We start from the raw sequence: 22,137 nt of genomic DNA on the forward strand, positions 1-22,137 counted from the left end.
AAGAAAAACATCAAGGAAACATACAACACACAAGGAAATCCCCATGGTTGCCATGCAAGATCCTTCTATAACTAAATCTCCCAGATAAGCTCATGTCTTACAGTGCAAGCACTATCTTTCTATCAGACCTCATCAAGTGTCTTATCTTCACCTCATACATACCTCCTCCTACCTCAGAAGTCATTGGATGTGACACGGTGTAAGCCCCGGTGAGGGTACTGGTGCTCATGTCCGGCCAGGCTGTGGTGGTGGTGGAGCATATGGCTCGTGGTGGGCCCGTCCTCCATCAGATCCTCATCGGGGTCACCCCCATCCTGGGAATAGCTGTGTTTCAGCACCCGGATGCTCCTGCGGCTGGTGGGCGTGGCGTGGTGCGAGTGAGGCGACTGGGCCGCCACGGCCTCCGCCAGGCTGCCTGTTTCGCGCACGCTGAGGTCGCTGCGGCTCCCGCGGACGCTGGACGTCTGCGAGCCGCAGTGGTGCTCGCGGATGCACTTGGACGAGGAGCGGCGGATCTTGTTGAACTTGTCGATGTCGTCGGGCGTCTGGTCGGTCACGTCACTCTGAGACGGCGCCCGCCGAAGGGTGCACAGCTCGTAGTGCGGGGGCTCGAAGGCCTGCTGGAACATGCTGGGGTCGAAACCGTCCCGGCGGATGATGTATTTCTTGCGCGGCTGTTTGACTTGGATGATACCGGAGATAATGAGGAGGATGAGCACCAGGCCGCAGGTCACGGCGATGATGGCCACGTTGGTGTGGTCCAGGTTGTCCAATATGCTCGCTTTACGCTTCTCTGTTGAACAGGAACCTGTTTCACTTTTCCGTTTTTTGTGTTGTCATATTGGCACTATGCACAACACCACAATGGTTTTCTCAAACAGAGTTGTTTCTCAGCTGGACTAAAACTGTTTCGTTCGACCCAGGTCAGTAACACTCACCTTTGCAGTTGTTCTCATCCCAGGGATAGACGCAATTCTGTATACCATTGCACACCAGTGTGTTGTTAATGCACATGTTACTGTGGCAAAAGAATGTGCCTCCGTCACATGGGGCTAAAAACAAAAGAAACAAGGACAAACTTTAGGTAACATCCTGAAAACAAGGTTCAAAAGTGTCCAAATAAAAGCAGAGTATCAATTGAAGAGCAGACAAATGGGTCTATATACTATCATCAGCAACTGAGCGTAGAGGAGAACAGCAAGACGCTACAAAGTCTCGGCTAAATGAGTCGACTGACGCTCTTGGAAGGTGGTGAAGAGGATTCGGAAGCGGCTCTTTCTGCTGCCCTGGTCCGCCCACATCCTGATCACGCCCATGGACGACACCAGCATCACATCGTTGGCCACGGTGGAGCAGAACTTGTTCTTCAGGTGCTCCACCGAGCTGCTGCCGTCATACACAGCCACAAAGTTGCGCTTGCACTCGTTGGAGTTGTGCATCTCATACTCGAGGAAGCGAAGATAGATCTGATATTGAATGAAAACACGAGAGAACGAAAACAGTTGAAACATCTCTTAATGCCGTCCGCACCCACCTAAACCATTCCAACCAAGTGACCAACAACTCTAATGTACAGGAAATGTCCCATTGTCTAAAATGTCATACAATTCCATTCTCAGTCTCCTACCTTGGAACGTGGTGGAGCTCTGATGATCCACCTGCAGTCCACAGCCTCTGTCTGCAAGGCCTTACCCTCCTTAGATATCATGGCCGATTCAGCATATCCCTCGGGCCCTCCCATATCAAACTCACAAACTTGAAAGAGTAAAGCAGACATTCAATTGTGAGATTTCTGGACTAACAGTGTAGCGTAAGGTCCAGGGGGGTTTGGCAAGGGACTTACAGTCCTACAGTTTAAATAACATTCAAACTCCATAAGTGCTAAATGCAAAACAACTGTGTTTCCTGGTGCATCACTAGGGCTAAAAGAATATCAGAGCATACAAAAGAGGTCCAGAGTATACCTACAAGGCAGAGGTGGGAGGTCACCAAGATCTTTGAATTCAGGATCTGGAATGAGAGAAATACTATAGTAGTTCAAGTAAGCATTCTTAAAAAAAAGATAAGGTGTGCAGTAGAATGAAAACTCCCTTCTTTGGAGAATTTAAACATGAAAGAACATTTATATAATCATTCACTACTGGCATGGCTCAAACTATAAAAACTGAGTGTAAATACTCCCCCCTGGACACATACACATGCTCCCCCACCTCTTGTCCTCTATCAAAGGGGCTGAGAGGCTGTCCCCTATCCCTGCAATGGGAGCATGTTCTGTCAGAGAATAAACATTGTGTCCTTAGGTGGATTAATAATCCTCAGACCAGCTTTGAACAGATGCACCACTGGTGAAACGCACACATGAAATGGGACTTGATATATCAAGATGATATATATAAAGTCAATAATTTGTTAAGATACCTCTCATTTTATTTGGAGAAAGTGAAATCAAATTAGGTAACAAGAACAAGCTACATTGCCACAGGTTAATGTAGTAATGCTGTCAGAAATGTAAGAGAAAGGACAAAGCAGGCTTTTTGAGGTTTAATCTAAAATCAGTCATAAAATCCCTATTAATCCTCTTCTGTTTCTTACCTCTGTTTCATCTTGCCACAGATTATTCTCTGAATTTGTGTGTGAGTGTGTGTGCTTGTGTGTGTTTAAGCATCCATGTGGATATGATCAAAGACATAAGTGCTGTACTGTCTGTACAGCACAGTGTGTGAAGGTGGGGAGGCGTGTGAAAAAGAAAATGTCCACAAATGCTAAGAAAAGAAGTGGTACGTTGGTCTACATCACAAACATCATACAGTAGCAAGGAGAGGAAATGAATGATGAGGTTCAGTAGATATGGACAAAAATAATGGAATAAAATCAAAGTTTAGCTGGCAACAGTTAAACAGTCTGTTTTATCAACAAAGTCTGAGAAAGAGCGATAGAGAGAAAGAGAGACAGAGAGAGAGGGAGGCAGATTAATCTTCCCCCTTCAATGTAGGTGGCTTATAAAATCTGCTGGTAATAAATTCTGGGACGACTGACCATGGTATCCCTTAAGCTGCTGTGGCTCAGCACTGACAAGCTGTATTCCCCTGAAGACAAGCTTTCATTAACTCTGTGTGAGTGAAGGAAGCAAATACCCCACCACGACCAGCACCCACCACCACACAGACACACTCTCTCTCTCTCTCTCTCTCTCTCTCTCTCTCTCTCTCTCTCTCTCTCTCTCTCTCTCTCTCTCTCTCTCTCTCTCTCTCTCTCTCTCTCTCTCTCTCTCTCTCTCTCCTTCTCTCTCTCATTCAAACAAGCACACACAAGCACACATAAACACCCAACAGCTGCAGGATGTGTGCCTGTACTACCAATGGACAGCACAAACCTAACCTCATCCCATCACCGAATGACCGAGTCCCTAGGGTAGAGTCCCTAAGGGTTAGCTAAAGGTTTCCTTTCTGGGTGTATTTGTGGCTTGTGAGTACGTTTGTTTACATGTGTCCATGTGTGAGTGTAATCGAGCTGCAATTAATCAAAATGTGCCAGTGGTCACCCCCAAGCTCCCTGCAAGAGGGTGAATAGGAGGGAAGAGGCCTGTGCCAGGGGAAGCTTACAGTTAGAGTAAGACTGTGAAATCAAAACCCTGATGGACAGCTGGTCTAATCACAATCTGTTCGGTATAAGAAGACAACCACAGTAGTCTGTTTAAAACGGGCACCATAAAACAATAAGGACATTTTAAGAATCAGTGCTTGTAAAAAAAGAAGAAATTGTGGCACAGGCTGGTGTACTTGTGAAGTCTCACAATAGAACTGTGTTCAAATGTTTCTCTGAAGGTTTTCCAATGATGTATCATCAGAACATGAACTGCAGAATCGAATTTTGTGCTCTCTTGTCTCACCTTCAGTGAAATTGTACCGTACAGAAAACCCAGTGGCCTCCAGCTCCGAATCTGCCACAAACTTGATGTAGAGATATCGGCCACTCGACTTGGCGTAAGAAGGGCTTTCCTTGCCACAGTACCGACCAATGATTGGAGAGAATCCGAAAGGCCCATCCCGGATTTCAATGTGGTCAAATTTGCACTCCCACGAAGGTTCAATGGAAAAGCTCTCGTCGAAGAAGAGGTCAATGCACTGTCTTGGTGAAGCTGTCAGAAAATGACATACATATGACATACAATGTAATCAATTAATGTAAAGTTTCAGGGTAAAGTTATAAAAAAACAGTTATTAATTAATCACATTCACCTAATTGTCAAAAGGTATTATGTCTGCCGTGGTTTTAGGATTGCACTTTCTAATGTAATGTTTGCAACTGAATATTTAGTAGAGATTATTTACTTGTTTCACTCATTATTCAACTTCCAGATTTAACTGTCAATAGTGCAACCAGCTTGGTAAATCACAACACACAGTATGCCACACGCTCAAACAGTCCCATAACTAGTAGAAAGTATTTATTTTCTTAAAAAATTATATATATATATTAGAATCATACCTCCTGATTTGTACTGTGGCGTTCAAACAGAAAGATGAATAGTTCACTGAGGTGTTGGATATTTCGTCTCCTCTGTCATATGGTAGTAAGACTTACCTTCTATGATGTAAATACACTCTCTTTCCGGTGGGTACTTCTCTGGGTAGTTGGGGGAAGTGAAGAGACCTCCTTGTGACTCCTTCACCCAGGTGCCACAAAGACCCGCAGGTGTGACCCCAGAGTTGTTCTTCACTGATGGACGGAACGTGAATGTAAGGTGTCAACAATCACAGTACACTGTGTGGTATTATTGTGCGCTACACGTATAATTCCGGAGAAATGACAGCATTTGTTACCTGCTGTCTTTTTGGTTGGGGTGGTAGTCCCAGTTGAAACTAGAGTGAGACGGTTTACAGCTAAGACTGTGAATCGTAAGGTTTAGTCACATTAAACAAACTTGATCGTTGATAAAAAAGAAAAGAAGATACACAAACGAGACACTAAACTAATTAACAATAGTTACAATTGACGTAAACTTTGAACGATTGTATGTAAGGCATTACTATTAGTTCAAAGCTAGATAGGAAAACGACGTCAACTCACCAAGAAACAACACAAGTTTCAGAACCATTGTTCTTCCTGTCTTCAAAAAAACGTGCCATGAAATAATAGGTAAGCAAAATAGTAAAGAAATAGCCGTTTAGTCGTAGTAATTATCCACTGCATTAGAGAAACCATCTGTCCATCCGCCGCGCGTTGCCATTACGTATCCAAATGCTGCAAGGATTAATGTTGCATATTCCGTCAACCTTCAGGTCCTTGTTCCACCTTGATAATCCATAAGAAACGCTTTCATTACGAACACCTCGACTCAGATTTTAGCATTGTATCGACAATGTTCATAGGCAAGCCACCTCTCACATTCTCATATACCAACTTGACTGGAGTCTTTTACATCATGTTTTATTACAGAATTTTCTCTGTTTTTAAAGCACGACGTTGATCTTTTTTCTTTTAATACCAAGGTTTCATTGTTCGTCTCAATTTAAAAACACAAGACCAATCCTTAATTGATGCTGTTGGTAATTGTTCTCTGAACTTTTCATAAACTCACTATTCACTTAAACAGAGTCAAAATGGGTTATCCATATGCGCTTTTGAACAACAAAATCGACAAATCAGTCTTACAAATGGGACTGCAGTCAATTTAGACTATAATAATCAGAATGCCAGATGTTTGGGAGCTTTGGGGCTACAGTATACAGTAATCATCATGAAGGCAGAAAATACCTGTTCATTCCAGACTTCAAATGATGAAGGGATTACCAAAAGAAGGCATCATGTTGTTGAATTTTCGTTTTTCTTCACTGGGAATGACATAGTAACACATTCCTTTCTGTGTCCATTGATAGGAGTCCTAAATGTGAGCACAGGTCTGTATTACAGTCATGAGATTTTATTAAACTGTGTGCAATGACTGCAGAGGAGAGGAATGAACCATGAGTTTCTGTGTATGTGCCGGCTGTGAGAGTTGATTCTATCCATAGCCGGACTGTCATAAAACTGTAGTGTTTCACTCACTGTCCTAGTCCTCAGAGGTAGGGGAACATGTTGTGGTGGGCAGTCAAAGATTAATACTGAGATTTGGAGAAAAGGGTAACTTCGGATGAGCCACTGGAATTGGATCAGGTACAATGGAAGCCAACTAGCATGATAGGTTTGTTTGTGATGTAACTATAGCTGTGGGAGATTGGGCTCTCCACAAATCTGACTTAGACATAAAGCACACTCAAATAGAGACACGTAAGTGCACACAGGTGCATTGAACAAAGGAAAAGAAAAAAGGAATGCACTAGGCTTCATTTCAACAAATGCAAAGTAAGTTGGATGTGCGTCAAGAGCCGAAAGCTAATCATCTAACCCAGTGACAAATTGGGCTTTGTTGTACAACGTTGGATTTTTCAAGAGCCAGTTGGTTGCTACACATACACATGAGAGACACTAACTGCCCCTCTTTCCTATAATAAACTGTTTTCATGCCACAATGCATGTTATATTTCGTCTTACCACAGGACCCCGTTTGCACCAACACAGACACAAGCCCCTGAGAATGTTTAGACACAATCTCCTCTAGAGGGCAGCACTTGCATACAAACATTACATCTCCAAAAGCCTTTGAACTAAACTAATACTGACTTTTAATGTGAACATAACAAATACGTGTTTTGGAATGTTTTGTATATCAGTCAATGAATAATAACTAAAAATAACTAAATAATAAAAATTATTATTTCTATAGAGGGGAGTTAACCCTATAGCAATTTTAAAACAGTTTATCCTTGCCTTTGGCTGTGAATATCTGGTTTAGGTATGAATAATTTAACACACTAAAGTTACTTAACTAATGTGACTACTTTTTAGATATGCAAAACGATGACTAGGTCTCAGTGAAGTCCATGGTGTCTGTGTATTTTTTAGGTGTTAAACTCTTCTTGACAATACTTACAGGAATCAGGTGAGCACAGGAGTTTATGATTGGTGCTGGTTGCAAGCCCATTCTTCTACAGCCAAGCAGTAAAGTGTCAGCTCATGCAACACCATTCCATCCGGACAAAGAGACTATTTCATACTCAGAGCTGTTATACAATGGTTTAAGTGTAAATGTTGAAAAAAAGAGATGTGAAATCAAAACCCTTTAGCAAACAGTAAAAAGGTCAGTAATGACGTAAGCAGAGAAACCCAGCCTTCTCGATGACTATATTCTTAAGTCGTCCAAATCTATTTCTAGCATTTCTGGTTGTTTTTTCACCAAACTCAAAAACCAGGTAACAACATAAATAAACACGGTAGGCTTAGACAACCGCTTATGTCATCACAGGGATATTTTTTGTGTTGATACTGTTCAGTCAAACTTGGTGCTGTGATATAAGAAGCCAACTGTCTTATTGCATGCAGTGCCCTATACAGTCAATATCGCTGCATTTAAACCGTTTTATAAAGCTGGTGCATCATGGGGGTAGTTTTGCCCTCATCATGGAGTACAACAGTGTTGTCTGACACCTGGTGATGTGCATCCATTGCCTGTGGAACCTACTGTAAAGACATTAAGAATGCCAGTTTTCTGTTTTGTGTGCAGTAAACCTGATGATTCAATCTGATTGATGACGTTTGATTAGATTACCGATTTATTGGTGGTGTTGTAAGGCAAACATATTTTCTTTGTTTTGTTAGGGTAGGTCCTACTGAAGTCACACTGCAGGTCAAATTAATCATAACAATACACTGCTTCAACACAGTAAGGCTAAAACCAGAACGAATGAATATCATTAATGTTTTGATGAAATTAGTCTCATAATGTAATGTGTGCTCTGTTCATGGTCCGCGACAGCAGGGCACCAACTAAGCGAGCCAAGACATCAGACAACTATTTTGGGAGTTGCGGAAAATTTTCATGGAGGTTCTTTAGGGACAAACAGTAGGGGCATGAAACCCTCTCTGAGTAGAACTGACTGCTTCACTATTGGGATTGTGAGCAGTGGTTTGTGTTGCAGGGTTGCCACACTGGCAGTGGAGGTCTCTGTGTGGGATGGCAACAAACAGGATGAGGGAGAAGGACTGCCAAAATCCCAGCTTGGTCGGGCACATGGGCGGTGTGGGAAAAGAGTGTGTGAGGGAACAGTTACTTACAGTATGGTCTAATCAACGAAGATAATATATGACCAGGTCATGGCTTCAAGCCAGGTCAGAATATTTCAGTTGTTTATGTGTAAGTGTATAAGATCCTGAACTGTCCTGTTCTCTCTGACGCCCCCAGATCATTCCACTACAATGGTAATATTGACAATGTGGCAGGAGGCAGCACACCACAACGTTCGGTCGCATGCGATCCGTCATCTGTCGTGCAAGAGGAGTTGAATTTAAATGACCACCGTGGAAATACCTCATCTTCATTATAAAACCAGTAGCCTACTACTGAGAGGATTGCCCTACTCCGCCCAACAAGCACAGCTGCGAACTATGCTAGAATAATAATGTTTAACATTTTGAGTGGAGTGGAACTATAACTTGCAGCCACTAACTACTAAACACTTCTTTTCCTGGATTCAAGTGGCCCACGAACATCATGTTCGTCCACCCAGAATCCAACCTCAAGAACAAGATAGAGCATGAGAACGACTGTAAGAGTCATATTTAGAAACCGCTCACCTCCACACACCAGTTATATACGGCGAACTGCCTTGAAATTTCCAATATTTTTCAAAAACCTTGTAATTAGAGCCATATTACACATCCTTGTCCTGTAAACCGACGTCCACAATCAGAAAAGAGTTTCAAACGTTCTTTCGCTATAACTAGTAATGACAAGTATGTCGTTAACGGCTGTACAGTCAGCTGTACAGCTGGAGAGCTGTATAGGCTATCCTTAAATACCTTTTAGGGGCACAGAAATAACAGCGATGACTATTCATGTATTTCCTCTCTGAAATCACTGGCATTATAGGTTAACCCTTGTGTTATCTTCGGGTCATTCTGACCCATCAGTCATTGTGACCCACCTTCGTATTGCGACAAATTTACCTCATACAAAAACAAAGTGAAGCATTTTCTTTTAACTGTCGGGCTGTCTCAGACCCCCCACATTGGAATGGTTAAAAGAAAATAATTTTTATTAGTTTTTGTATTGGGTAAAATTGGGTAAACACAACGATGGTTCGTTATGAACCTTTGGGTCATGTGACCCGAAGGCAGCACGAGGGTTAAGTAAGATTATTGTGAGTATGTTAAAGATGACCTAAAGCAGTCGGGATCTTGGTGCTACTTTTGTCACAGTGCAGTAGAGCCTAGGATGTCTTTTTTGTTCAGCTCATGTTGAGTGATTGTGTACCAGTTATTGGTCGTTACAAAATTGGTGACTACTCATTGGCTGCTGCTGCTCCTACTGCACCATCAATATGCAGACGAAGGCCAGCCTTCTTGCCTTGTGACGCATACATTGACCAGTGTGGAGGCACAACTGTCCTTTGCCAGTCTTAATCAAACATCCTTACATCCATGCAAACGTTGAAAGGATCAATGATAATGTCCATACTGTTATGATGTTATTAGCGGACAGTGCCACTCTTGGGGAGATTGTGAACCTGAATGTGAGTATGACAACGAATGAGACACCCACTCTCCTGTCAACCAGAGCGTTTTATTTCACAAGTAGGCCTACTAAAGCCTTATCCTCACCATATTCTGCGAATGTGAGTGTGCCAGTGGGACAGAGAGAAAAGTGTGTGTACTTTGTGCCCATATGTATGTGTATAGGCCTTCAACGGTGGGCGTTATGGTGATATTGTTGAGTAACACCCCACAGCACACTACTCTCCTGTGCCAGTGGCCTCCTCTGCAACACTGGCCTGTGAATTTTGACAGCGCTCTGATGCATGCCTCTTCTCTCTCCAGGGAACCCAGCAGAACCAGCCAGTTGGTCAGTCATGCAGAAAAACACACAGCCAGGCAGCAGATCCTTATCATGAAAAGATTATTCTAGAAGTGTCTTCTTTGTGTACAGTAGCCCTATAGACACTTAACAGAATGGATGGTTCTTTAAAATGGACAGTAAATCTGAAGATTACGATGAAAAGTGACAGTTCAATGGCAATACTATATACATATGTGTGTGAGGGTTGAGTGATGGGGAACCTTGCAGCTGGAGCCTGACCACATCTGTGCCTGCAGAGGGAGGAAATGCATCCTGGGAGAAGAGATTGAGATCAACACACACAAAGTGCGTCTTTGTCTGTTCAGCTCGCTGGCACAGCAAGAGGGCCTGAGTAGTTTAACATGAGCCCTGCTTGCCTTTCATTCTTCACAGGTCCAGGAGGAAAGGGACCTTGGGGTTGAAATGTCTCAATGTTCAAGACGCCATTCACAACATAGTTGTAATAGTTGTAATATTTCATTTGAGGCTGGGGTAAAAGAAAACCATTGTGGCTTCCTGAAAAAGCCAGCCTGTGATTTTTGTGTCCAAATGAGTAGGTTGTACACTACAATCCATGCACATTGTGGATTATAGCACTTTTGTTGCCATATAGTGTATAGACAGTGTAGCATTAGCTAAGAGGCCTCTAGCTAATTAGATATTACAACTATGACAACTGGAAAAAATAAATAATATTGAACTGGAAAAATTGGTCAATGGGATTACTGGGACATGATTGATCCTTTTTAACCATACCTCTGTGTTTCTTCCTTTATTACTCCTTTATGACAACAACAACATCATTCCGTGATTACATTTAACTGTCCCCCTAAATTCTTTATCTGCTGTTATCCTGGCCAGCCAGGCTTGTTCTGAATAAATCTATGAATTCGAACATAAAATGTAACATGGATATACAACATACTGTACTGTATCATTAATAGCAATTAACAGTCTATGCACAATATTTACAAACATGCATGTGAAATTACAACCAAATCTAAATCATTCAACTTTATCACGCATGCATAACTTACTAAAGTCAAATGAATTTTCTAACCAAAAACACCAACAAAAACAATAATTGTGCTTAAACATTCAACATATGTACAAACATGATATATACATCAATGTACAGGCTGCTGAAACACCTGCGTGAGATCGTCATATCTCATAGATGTGATCATGGCCAAAAGCAGCCTTGAGAAGCTGAGGTTCAGCCTGGCTGAGCGAGAGAGGCCGTGTCAGAGGCCACATAATGACACACTGGGTGAAATGGCAGCCCTGTTGGATGTGACCTGCTCCTTTTCATGGCCGCGAGTGTCCTTGCAGTGTGGGCTCAAATGACTGCAAAGACTCGGAATGCCTTGCCACTTGTTGGGTTCTGAAGACTGGAGAGAAGGAAGAAGATAATCATTACTTGGTTGAACTTGGATTGCCCTAACCCATTACAGCATGGAAATAAATACGAAAAAACGGAATGCCTAGTACTTGGTTCAGTGGTACAACATTAAACTACAGATCAAAAGGGAAGAAGTTCAAATCCCCCGAGTTTTTATCACTTTTAGACATTGGTCAAAAGATTTGTCATAGGTGGACGTGGGTGATTAAACCAAGGACAAGGACCCTATGAGACAATAAAACACCTCAAATAGTCTTTCCTTGCAGCGTCTCCTGTATTTCCAGGAGAGGGGTCTCTCATGTTACCCAACCTCCCCCCTACCTCTCTGAGGTGACAGCGTTCTGGTAGCTTCCGCTGTATTGTTTCCTCTTGTCCACAGGCATCACGTCCAGATATCCCCCGGAGTCATTCTGGATCACACCAGCATGGATGGCTGCTCGGCAGATACTTGATTTCTGCACACAATCGAGAGGTCATGCACAGAGGTGGAGTGAGGTGTGGCCCTGGCCGTATGAAAGTCATTCAAAGATGCCCGAAGAGACTCATGGAGGTTTTACTGAGGACTTACGTCAGAGTAATTTTTGGTACCGATGACTCTGGCCTGAGTCTCACGCAGACAGTTCCTGGGACAAAACAACCTACGAAGGACAAGATTGATCTCAAATAAAGTATGTGACCATTCTATTCACCAATCAATACCCAATTTTTTATTTGGAAGGAAAGTATCAATAATCTTGTTTATATGATTCAGCAGTGCTATTGTACCTTGGACAGTGCCGTACTGGTTTCTTAAATGGGCAGAACTTTGCAACAGTGGTCTCACACGTGACTGCTTTCACTAAGAAGATCAAGATAAGACAACATCAAATATACAGCAACTTGTACTGTACCAGACTGCAGTGTGTGATTACAGATGGAACCCACCTGGTACTGTGGCGACAGAAAAGGAATTAGCACTCCGGTTCTTCCTGTAAATGAGAGGCATTTGGTGTTTCACCATCTTTGTTTGATGATGTGATTACAATCAGCCATTGAAACATATTTAAAGGTAGACCGTTATCTCACTCCAGTGACTGCACCCCATTCTTGTAGGACTTGGTGAAATGTGGTTTCCTTCCCAGTCTGGTGATGTCAAGCCAGCCTCCATCATTGTCAATGATCCCAGCATGCAAACCTGCTCCACAGACGCTGGATTGCTGAGAACAAGGCGGGGAGATTTACATTTACATTTTAGTCATTTAGCAGACGCTCTTATCCAGAGCGACTTACAGTAAGTACAGGGACATTTCCCCGAGGCAAGTAGGGTGAAGTGCCTTGCCCAAGGACACAACGTCAGTTGGCTTGACCGGGAATCGAACTGGCAACCTTCGGATTACTAGCCCGATTCCCTCACCGCTCAGCCACCTGACTCCCTGCGTTTAATAACACCTTGCTTTCAGGATGTCTGTGCTCTTAACCTGATGTATGGAAGGATGTCGCCGGACTTTTTCACTCCCACTTACCATGTCATAGTACTGGGTCCCGGCCACTTTCCCTTGACTGTGCAGGCAACCTGGAGGACACTCGTACCTGAGGGGCAAAAGGAAGAGCTAAGACACGCAGCTGCTCCGACAAACAGCCACTTTCACGACCCCATCCTCTGGGTATTGTGACAGCAACAGAAAACATGCTGCATGGGTTTGCATGTCAACCCACAGATTACTTCTGCACTATTCACCCTTAATATCTTTCTTATGCCTAACTGCTCATGACGAATATAACAAATTTGTGGAGACATAAAAAAAATGAGATGTGGTCTCCTCTGTGCTGGTCAGCACGTACCTGTTACAGGTGGTTCCTTTACACTGGTCCCGTAGTTTGGTCTCACAGGACACCTGCTGGCCTTTGAGAAGAACAAAACCAAAAGAAGTTGTCACACTCTTTGTCTCCAGACTCCAGACATTGTAGAAATGTTGTCGAAAAATCTTTAGCAGCTCAATTGATCCTTGGCAGAAGTACATGTACTCCCTCTGTGGGTCACCTTTGGTGAAACAGTGATCGAATTTCATTTGGCATTAGAGCCATGTTCATATTGAAATTGCGTCATGAAATAAGTTAGAGAGATGAGTCCTTACACATCTGCTCTGTGCTGACCACCTCGTTCCTCTCCACGTTGTCATTGGGGGAGGGCGCCTGGGGGAGGGGACGACCCTCTCGCTCTCTGGGGGGCTCTGGCTCAATGTAGTTGGTCTCCTCAGTTTCTGGAGCTGGACGTCTGTCCACTCCTCCCTCTGAAAAACACACGGTCACATACTGGAAGGCACTATCGCAGCCGACACCGCGACCCGAGTTCACTGGGACTTAAACAGCAACTGTCGGAGCCATGGAAATGTGTTTCATTTCAATGTGGGCTACCTTTGTAGCAGAGGTTGTCCCTGCAGCCCCCGGCATAGCTGGGCGGGCAGGCAGAGCATGGGCTGCCATGTTTGTAAGGGGCGTGGCCCCACCAGTTTCCCCTGTATACACAAACACGATGACATCATGATAAAACACAGGGAACCCTTTTAACCCCTTCCCTCCAGGACCGTACAGTCTTGTCAAGAAACACACAGTACCTCCTCTGTTGTGGCCCTATATGTTTTCAGGATGCAGACAGGCTAATAAATCTTTACTAATTAAAATGTTGTGCCACAATCTGAATGGAATAAACAAGGAGACAAGCTTACGGTGGCGAGTAGTTGCAGACCAGGTAGACAGCTTTGGTCCAAATCATTCCCCACACGTTCATGTTGTAGCACACGTTGATGGCACAGCCAATACGACTGCTTGTAGCCCACACCATCTACACACACAACATGGCTAGGGGTCAGAGGTCAACTCATTCGTCTACGCCCGTTCATGGTTTGTTGCGTAAACGCACCTAGTTCACTCCTGCCTATAGGGAGAGTTGACGTCAACTAAGTGTCAAGGTGTAACATTCAGACATTTAGACTACAGAGCCAGACATGCTGCACTGTAGGCCTATTTATCATCAGGACTCTTACTTGTGTGTAGTGAGTGCAGACGGGTCCGGAGCACCTGAAGGGGCAGTGAGGGTTACACTCCTGGGGGTAGGGGTAGCTGTAGTCCCTCACCTCATCATACCAGGCCTGGACATGGAAAGTGGGGGGGCGGTCTCTGAGGGAACAGGTGTGTGTTTGGGTGAGAGAGGCTTTCAGCCACTGTGTTGGTCCAGGGGAACTGAGTCAATTTGTAAGCACACACACACGTCGCCCCCAGCTGTGGATGCATGCACACACAGGAGGACAGGGACATAGGCACACACGTGGGCACATTCACTCGCAAATACACACACACACACACCTTCCCCAGTGTGCTCCGAGATTCTGTCCTATCTGTGTTAGGAGGTGGTTGGGTCCGTGTTCCCAGAGACAGGTGTGTGCCCAGTGCTCAGCGCTCCGCTCCAGCTCATAGTCCCACACCTGTAGGGACAGATACAGACACCTTACAAACACACACACAGTCAACACAAACTGTATGCACTGTAGAAAGGCGAGCAAAATCTGCCATGAACTAAACGCATTAAGACCCACTGGTCTGGGCCCTTTACTTAAAGCCCGGACATGCACTCCAACAGAGAATCTCCGAGAGGTCAGCTCAGAGGTCGGCTTGGTTTCTGGGAAGCCACCCCACTGGAAAGCCAGAAGTCACTGCTACTGCATCAGCTACACACACAGGCGCATCAGGTTGCAGGTTGGTGCTACTATTTACCAAGGCCATGTTGGAGCTGGTTTACTGTAAGAGCTGGTCTCCAGAGAGACGCAGCTGCGTGGAAAACATTGTGTTGTGCTGTAAGAGTCTGACAGAGGGGCCTTGTTGGGGGCCTGGTGGTCTTGTCAACGTGATGCCCAGGTTTATACCGCTCGCTGAAGGGGGAATCAGCTGCAATTGTGCAGTTTAACATCACTTGTGATTAAGATGTTAGTACACTCACTGCCCATGGAGAGATAAGTGGGTAAACTGTGCATGCCTCCATAAACCCTGCCAGAGCAAATACCCACCCCCCACCAACCATTTGATACAGATCTAACAGTGGTTCAATAGGAGTTAAAAACTGTAAGGTATTCCTATACCTCCTGTGTCTGACAAAGAGCTGCATAAATACAAGACTGAAGTATTCTGGTGTTTTGGCCAAGTTGTAGATATTGTCAAAGAGAAGAATAGGTGTAGTGTAGTGTGGTGTAGTGGTTTGCAGTCCTGCTGTTCTGCTGTTCTGTCACATTAAGCCCTTTGTAGATGAAGGATAATTGAAAAATACTAATGTGCAGTCAACTGGCTTGAGCTACAGCTTTAATTCATTCCATGTGTTATAAGAGGAAGCACACACACACACATGCACATACAGTACACGCGCACACACACACACACGCACATACAGTACACGCGCACACACACACACACGCACATACAGTACACGCACACACACATGCACATACAGTACATACACACACACACGCACATACAGTACACGCGCACACACGCACATACAGTACACGCACACACACACACGCACATACAGTACATACACGCACACACATACACTATACATTCAGAGTGGCCTTGGTTATGAGTTCTTTGGTGGATTTACACACTTACAGTGGCGATATTTGCACTCCACATGCTGGCCTCAGCCCAAAGCAAAAAGTGTAAGATACCTACACCGAAAACATTTGCGCATACCACTGCTCTAAGAGTATGTTTCACGCTCCATGTTTCACGCTCCACACAGTAGCGGCATTTTCTTTACTTAACAAGTAAACAAATTTTACCAATACTTACAGTGGTAATATCTTTCATAGCTCCCAAACTAATAAAGTTAGTCCTACCACAGAAATTTGACTTGCCTTTTATTATCATTCATTCAGAGCGTCCCCAGGCAAGGTTATCCCTCCCAAAATCCTATCCTTTCATAATCAACTAGCTTCTGTTATTCAAGCTTTTTTAACAAATTCCTTTCCAGGGCAAAGCACATCAGGCAGAAGAACAAAAGTGTGTAAAAAAAAATAGATCTGAACTGGCATACTGTGTCCATCTACTACTGCGCTCGACAGTTCCACTCCAATTCAAAATAGATTCATCTGGGTTGCCAAACAAAATGCCTGAGATCAGAAGTAGGCTCATATTCTGGTAGGTGAGTGTAAACGGTGGAGGCAGAGTTCAGGATAACACTGCGGGGGCGCGGGCTGGCGCCAGGCCAGGGTTGGGGCAGAGGCAGGACCAGGGGCGCGGGCTGGCGCCAGGCCAGGGTTGGGGCAGAGGCAGGACCAGGGGCGCGGGCTGGCTCCAGGCCAGGGTTGGGGCAGAGGCAGGACCAGGGGCGTGGGCTGGCACCAGGCCAGGGTTGGGGCAGAGGCAGGACCAGCGGTTTGGCTGGCAGGGCCGGGCAGGGAGGGTAGTAGCACACTGGCTTTATGACTTGGCCAGAGCTCAGACCTGCTCTAGCTCTTTGATCTCCTGCTGGCTAGTTTGTGCCCCCAGAGCTCTCGCTCTGTGTGAAAACCCCCTCGTGTCGTCCTGTCTGAACTCTGCGCTGAACTTCCATCCTGCCAGGCCGTCCAGCCACAACCTCATCCTGGTGTGTGAAGTCCTACAGATCCACTACCGTGCAGAGCTCATCCACAGCTGGGCTAAACTTTGAGGTTCCTCAGGTTGGCAGGTAGGCCTACAATATCGGTGATAATGCCTTTGTGGGTATTTAGGTTGTCCATGAAATGAGATCAATCACATGTCATACACACCGCCCCCACACACACACCCCCCACACCCCTCCCCCCCACACCCCTCCCCCCCCCCCCCCCCCCCACCCTCTTTGGTCTCACCATGTACTCCATGTTGGAGGCCTGTGGATAGACCTGGCCACGCAGCTTGTTGTGCAAGTCCAGAATGAGGTGCATGTCCCCCTGGGAGATGGCTCTCTTACCCCGCTGCTTGGCCACCCACCATTCATCATCCTTGTCCATGTACTTCTCCAATATGGACTCTAGGTGGGTGGAGTTAGGGATCACCATAGAAACCACCATTGTCTGGGACAGGAAAAGCAACGCCATGCATCTAAGCCAATCCCGAAGAAGGAAGGTCATGATGATGATGGTTTTGAGAATAGCTGTAGCTACAGGAATCACAGTAAAAGGAGATCAGTTTTCTGGTTCCATTTCAAGTAAATAAATATGATTCAGCAGACATGAAGACAACCAGACATAATTGGGTCGCTTCACATTTATTTATTCAGTATCAACTGTTGATTGCTCTTTTATTCACTGAAATGTGATATATTATAAGGAAAACTAATGGTAAAGAGCTGAATTTCTGGATCTTGAGATGATCTCTACCAAGTGTGCTGTGTACTAAACAAAGTATTTCATAAGCATGCACAGACTGAAGAATATTTCTGATGTTTTTAGAGCAAGCAGGTACTTGGGTCTTACATGTACATGCAATGCAAAATTTGAATTGAAGCGAAAGTTGACAATTTACCTTACAACAAAGAAATATCCCCGATAACCAATATCCAGCAGCAGGAATGTTAACACATGTGGAATGTTGATCTCCTGGTGAATTTACCATTCATATACTCGAGCAAGTATCAAAACTACCGTATACAGTTGTGTTTCAGTATTGTACATCAACGAAATGAGGAGGGAGAGAGAGAGATCAGCTACCTGTTGAGTCCTCTAGGTCACTCAGTGCGAGGGTGGTAGCGCACTTTTCGTTTATATGCCAAATATGGGTTTAGCGATGCGTAGCGCAAGTGATCCCGCCCACCGTTGGCTTCCAGTCCCCAGGTTGGACTATTTGAGGACCGAACTTGATTCCATTCGACGTGACGTGAAGGTAAACTTTTTGGGTTAGGAGAGCCCACTTCTTAGTGTAGCATTTATGTATTCGCTGTTGGTTTGTCAGGGTTGTGTGTGTATTTCAGTTTGAATAAAAGTAATTATTTACATCGTTTTATTTTATTTTATATATTATCCAGACTGAGAATTGTTCAAATCTATAGGCCTACAGATACACCAAGATCCACAGATGAGAACCACAGTGATAAACATCCTTTAAAATTACTATTCTAATACAAGTGGACATACTCTGTTCATGTTAAACACTGAAGCCAAAGGTCCATCTGTACGAACTTGACTGCAGTCTTTGTGACTTTCCTGCAGTGTAAGAATGAATGCTTGAGAGCAGGCAGCAGCCCGCATGGTGGACTGCATCCCTCTGTGACCTGACCACAGAGCTGTAATTCACACAAGCTGATCTGACAGCACAAAACCACTGCTGGTTTACATACAGAGCTGCATTTGTAAGATGGTTTGTGTGTGTTTGTGTGTATGTGTGTGTGTGTGTTCACTGCTTCCTGATGATGTGAGTTATGATCTTGTGAAACATGTCCTACACCTGTGAAGGAACACACATATATACCCACAAAGGGGAAAGAAAGAAAGAAAGGGCATCAACACTATGACTTTAAAACAGTAGGCTACATCAACATGGATTGTATGAAGCAATAAGGGCATAAGTAATGCTAAAGCATCTTCAGTTATGCTGACTAACAACATTTGTGTTGTCTAACAGAGTCTGAAGGAATCACCCCACGTGACCATAACATGTCAATTCAGGTAGAATGAAAGTCAGGGCCTTGCAGATCACCTGTAAGTCCTGGAGCAATGGAGGCTGCTGTACAATGCTGTGCCATAATGATTTCCAACCGACTGCACTGTCAGTAGTCAGACTTCCCAGAGGAATGGGGCTTTCTGAACGTGCTAATGGGATAAGCGGACTCCTGCTTAGAATGCCTTTACAATACCTTAAGTAAGTATCAGGTACCAGGCACCTTAATAATCATCATTAACAATTCTAAAACTACCACCAGCAAGGTGAATTGGTATATATCTCCCCCTGCTGTTTACTTTCAGTGACTACATCTGGGCGACAAGTCATGTTTATTACAGTTTATAGCATGTGTTATGAAAATCGACATAAACACTTAACAGGTATTTGATTTAGGACTCATTGGTGGAAACATAGGAAACAAAAACATCTAGAATCCTGAGTCTTATATGAACTGCAGCGGGTATAAAAACATTTTCTGGAAGAAAAAAAAAAAAAGTAAACCATTGCATTGAGATTGAACTCCACAGATCACTGTTGTAATGTGGACATAAGACTTTGAGAGTAGTTTTAACCATGCAAGCACCATAATAGCTTATAACAACCTTAATTGTTGAAGTAAATCATGTATGTTGATTGTTCAGCACCTTTGTGAATCCATGCTCCCTTCCTGTCCTCCTAAGGCCGGAAGCTTGACCCCTGTAGCCTACTTGTCGTGCTACAAAATGCCATTCACAAGATGACTTACACTGTAGACATAGTAGACGATCAATGCATTTGACCATCAATATGATGGTAAGACTTCAAAAAAAGTTCTATGCTACAACATGGCAAGTACGTACAATAATAGCTTTTCACTCGAAATCAACAGTATTATTTTTATCATACGTTTTGAATTGTATTGAAAGTATAGTACAGATATAATCAGTACACGCTTCATCGAATACAATAATGGTAAGGATAGCCTAACAACTCATATTGTTTACACATGGTTGGTTTACTTGAACCAGTACAGGTAGTTGGACTGGACCCCAGGGTAGCACATGTTGTTGCTACAGGACCCTCCGTAGCTGGGAGGGCACGCGGAACATGGCACCCCAACACTGTAGGGGGGGTCACCTATCCAATTACCCCTGGAATACCAGAAGTTACTGTAAGATGAAATACCACTGAAGGACACTCACATTTCCATCCTCAACTCTATCCTCTAATTTGAAGTTACTGATCGACATAATGCAATATCATTATTATATTACACAGACTATACTGACAACATGTGAAAGGCTGTTTTCCCTTCCAACTATTTACAATACAGATCAACTTCTCCTACTAACAGTAAAAAATTGTTATAATTGTTATATAATGTTTGAATGAAATAGGACTTACTTAGGTGAGTAGTTGCATACCAGGTAGGTGGCCTCGCTCCACAAGGCTCCCCACACCATCATGTTGTAGCAAGTCTGGACCGCACAGCCCACTCTGTTTGTACTGGCCCATACCATCTATAGTCACACAGACAGAAAGGCTCTGGCAGGATTAGATGAGCTTAACTTCAATACAAATCAAACATGCTAAAAAGTCCTGGTCTAGTTCAAAACATGCATTTTCTGTTTGCAATTTTACTTCAGTTCATTCAGATTTATTATTATGACATAAATCGTATTGCAAGTGCATATTGTATGTGCAGTTTTATTCACATCTCTTGGTTGGGCAGTTTTCCAGTTTGTCCTCTCTGTGGTGCCAGGATGTCCTGGTCTTACCTGAGTGTAGTGAGTGCACATGGGGCCATAGCAGCGCATAGGGCAGCGAGGGTTGCAGTCCCTGGGGGAGGGGAACATATAATCCCTGACCTCATCATACCACGGCTTCACAAGCTGCAAGATGGAGCGGTAGCTGGTGGATACAGAGAAAAACATGGATCTAACTGAATTACTTTGATCAATTTATCAAATATATGTTTTTGTGATAGACCAAATCCTAAAGCTAATGAAAAATATTAACAATGTTCCATGTTCTCACCACTGTTAACACATTCCCCAGGTCCATGCAGGTGTAGGAGTACCTACCCTCCAGTTCTGACTGACAGGTTCTGGCCGTAGAACCTCAGCAGGTATGGTGGTCCGTGTTCCCACAGACAGGTAGCTGCCCAGGCCTCTGCAGTCCGGGCCAGACCATCGTCCCACAACTGCAGGGGTGGCAGACAGACTGTTGGGTGACTATGATTCCCTAATACATGACATTGCACATATTTATATACATAGGCTATATTTGTCGTTTGATATCTCCCTCAAATACAGAAACGAAAACCACAACACAATAAATGAACACTTAAAATTTCACTGAGCTGCGTGCAATATCCAATTTACCCAGCAGGGGGCGGTATGGCACTGAACAAGAAGGCCACATAATTTGATTGCAATTAATTACCCTTTTCAGTCTTATTATAAAAAATACAAGAACAATCAACTGAATTACCTCTTCAACAGCAACCACACAGTCTAATGTGTAAAACACATTTAAAGCGTAAAACCTTTGAATTTTAGAAACGTACCATATATTCCATATTTGCAGCAGGTGGAAAGACGCTCGCGCGCACTTGATTGTGATAGTCGAGAATGGCAACCATATCATACTGAGAAATGTAACGCTTCCGTCTGGATTTCGGAATGATGGGAGAGACTGACTGATTTTTTAGGGTTGATTTCATGTCAGTTAAATTGCCCGCTGGTGTGTAATCCGTCGAGTTGACGATAAATTCACTTGTTACATTGAACAGAAGGACCAAGTTGGTCAAGACGTTGATGCCTCTCATACTTCTTGTGTTAAGTCGTGCTGAGAAAATCCCAGAAAAGGAAAATAAATTGCAGTTGGGTTTAAATAGCCTACAATATAAACCTGTTCAGGTTTTGAAAGATAAACTAACCCTACATTACCCTACTGTAAACTATGACAAAATGATCCCGAAATATATTTCCCTAAAACACATAACTACTTTAAATTCAACCAAAGGTTATTGTTATTAGCCTAATCGATTGCAAAGACATATATAAAGATGTCAAAACAATCATATTTCGGTTATTTTCTTACCTTAGAAATGACATAGAAGTGAACTGTACCAGTCGAGCTGATTCTATTATCAAGCTGTGCCAGTTCGACC

General features: G+C 43.8%; 3 protein-coding genes across 4 annotated transcripts; all 3 read right to left on the reverse strand.

Annotated features, from left to right (window-relative positions):
* Positions 1-173: 173 nt before the first annotated feature.
* Positions 174-5,098, reverse strand: LOC136959332 (neuropilin and tolloid-like protein 1). Its single transcript, XM_067253644.1, has 9 exons — positions 5,071-5,098; positions 4,824-4,889; positions 4,585-4,719; positions 3,890-4,138; positions 1,969-2,010; positions 1,628-1,755; positions 1,238-1,466; positions 939-1,052; positions 174-793 (listed from the first exon to the last, which is right to left on the reverse strand). The coding sequence occupies exons 1-9, from the start codon at positions 5,096-5,098 to the stop codon at positions 174-176; spliced, it is 1,611 nt and encodes a 536-aa protein (XP_067109745.1).
* Positions 5,099-10,699: 5,601 nt separating this feature from the next.
* Positions 10,700-17,455, reverse strand: crispld1b (cysteine-rich secretory protein LCCL domain containing 1b). Of its 2 annotated transcripts, none has more exons than XM_067253149.1 (14): positions 17,195-17,455; positions 14,677-14,797; positions 14,360-14,490; positions 14,042-14,157; positions 13,731-13,831; positions 13,451-13,606; positions 13,158-13,218; positions 12,839-12,905; positions 12,402-12,532; positions 12,261-12,304; positions 12,102-12,174; positions 11,905-11,974; positions 11,658-11,791; positions 10,700-11,325 (listed from the first exon to the last, which is right to left on the reverse strand). In XM_067253149.1, exons 1-14 carry the CDS (start codon positions 17,453-17,455, stop codon positions 11,274-11,276), a joined length of 1,518 nt encoding a protein of 505 aa, XP_067109250.1. In that variant the 3' UTR covers positions 10,700-11,273. The 2 variants fall into 2 exon arrangements, with proteins under 2 accessions (XP_067109250.1, XP_067109251.1); XM_067253150.1 differs by having other exon boundaries at positions 13,451-13,576; positions 13,728-13,831.
* A 1,819-nt stretch (positions 17,456-19,274) lies between these two features.
* pi15b (peptidase inhibitor 15b) lies at positions 19,275-22,137 on the reverse strand. The gene is made up of 6 exons (XM_067252510.1): positions 22,068-22,137; positions 21,532-21,812; positions 21,047-21,165; positions 20,741-20,873; positions 20,367-20,482; positions 19,275-20,113 (listed from the first exon to the last, which is right to left on the reverse strand). The coding sequence occupies exons 2-6, from the start codon at positions 21,790-21,792 to the stop codon at positions 19,978-19,980; spliced, it is 765 nt and encodes a 254-aa protein (XP_067108611.1). The 5' UTR covers positions 21,793-21,812; positions 22,068-22,137; the 3' UTR covers positions 19,275-19,977.

Source organism: Osmerus mordax, chromosome 16, assembly GCF_038355195.1.
Source record: "Osmerus mordax isolate fOsmMor3 chromosome 16, fOsmMor3.pri, whole genome shotgun sequence".
Classification (NCBI taxonomy): Eukaryota; Metazoa; Chordata; class Actinopteri; order Osmeriformes; family Osmeridae; genus Osmerus; species Osmerus mordax.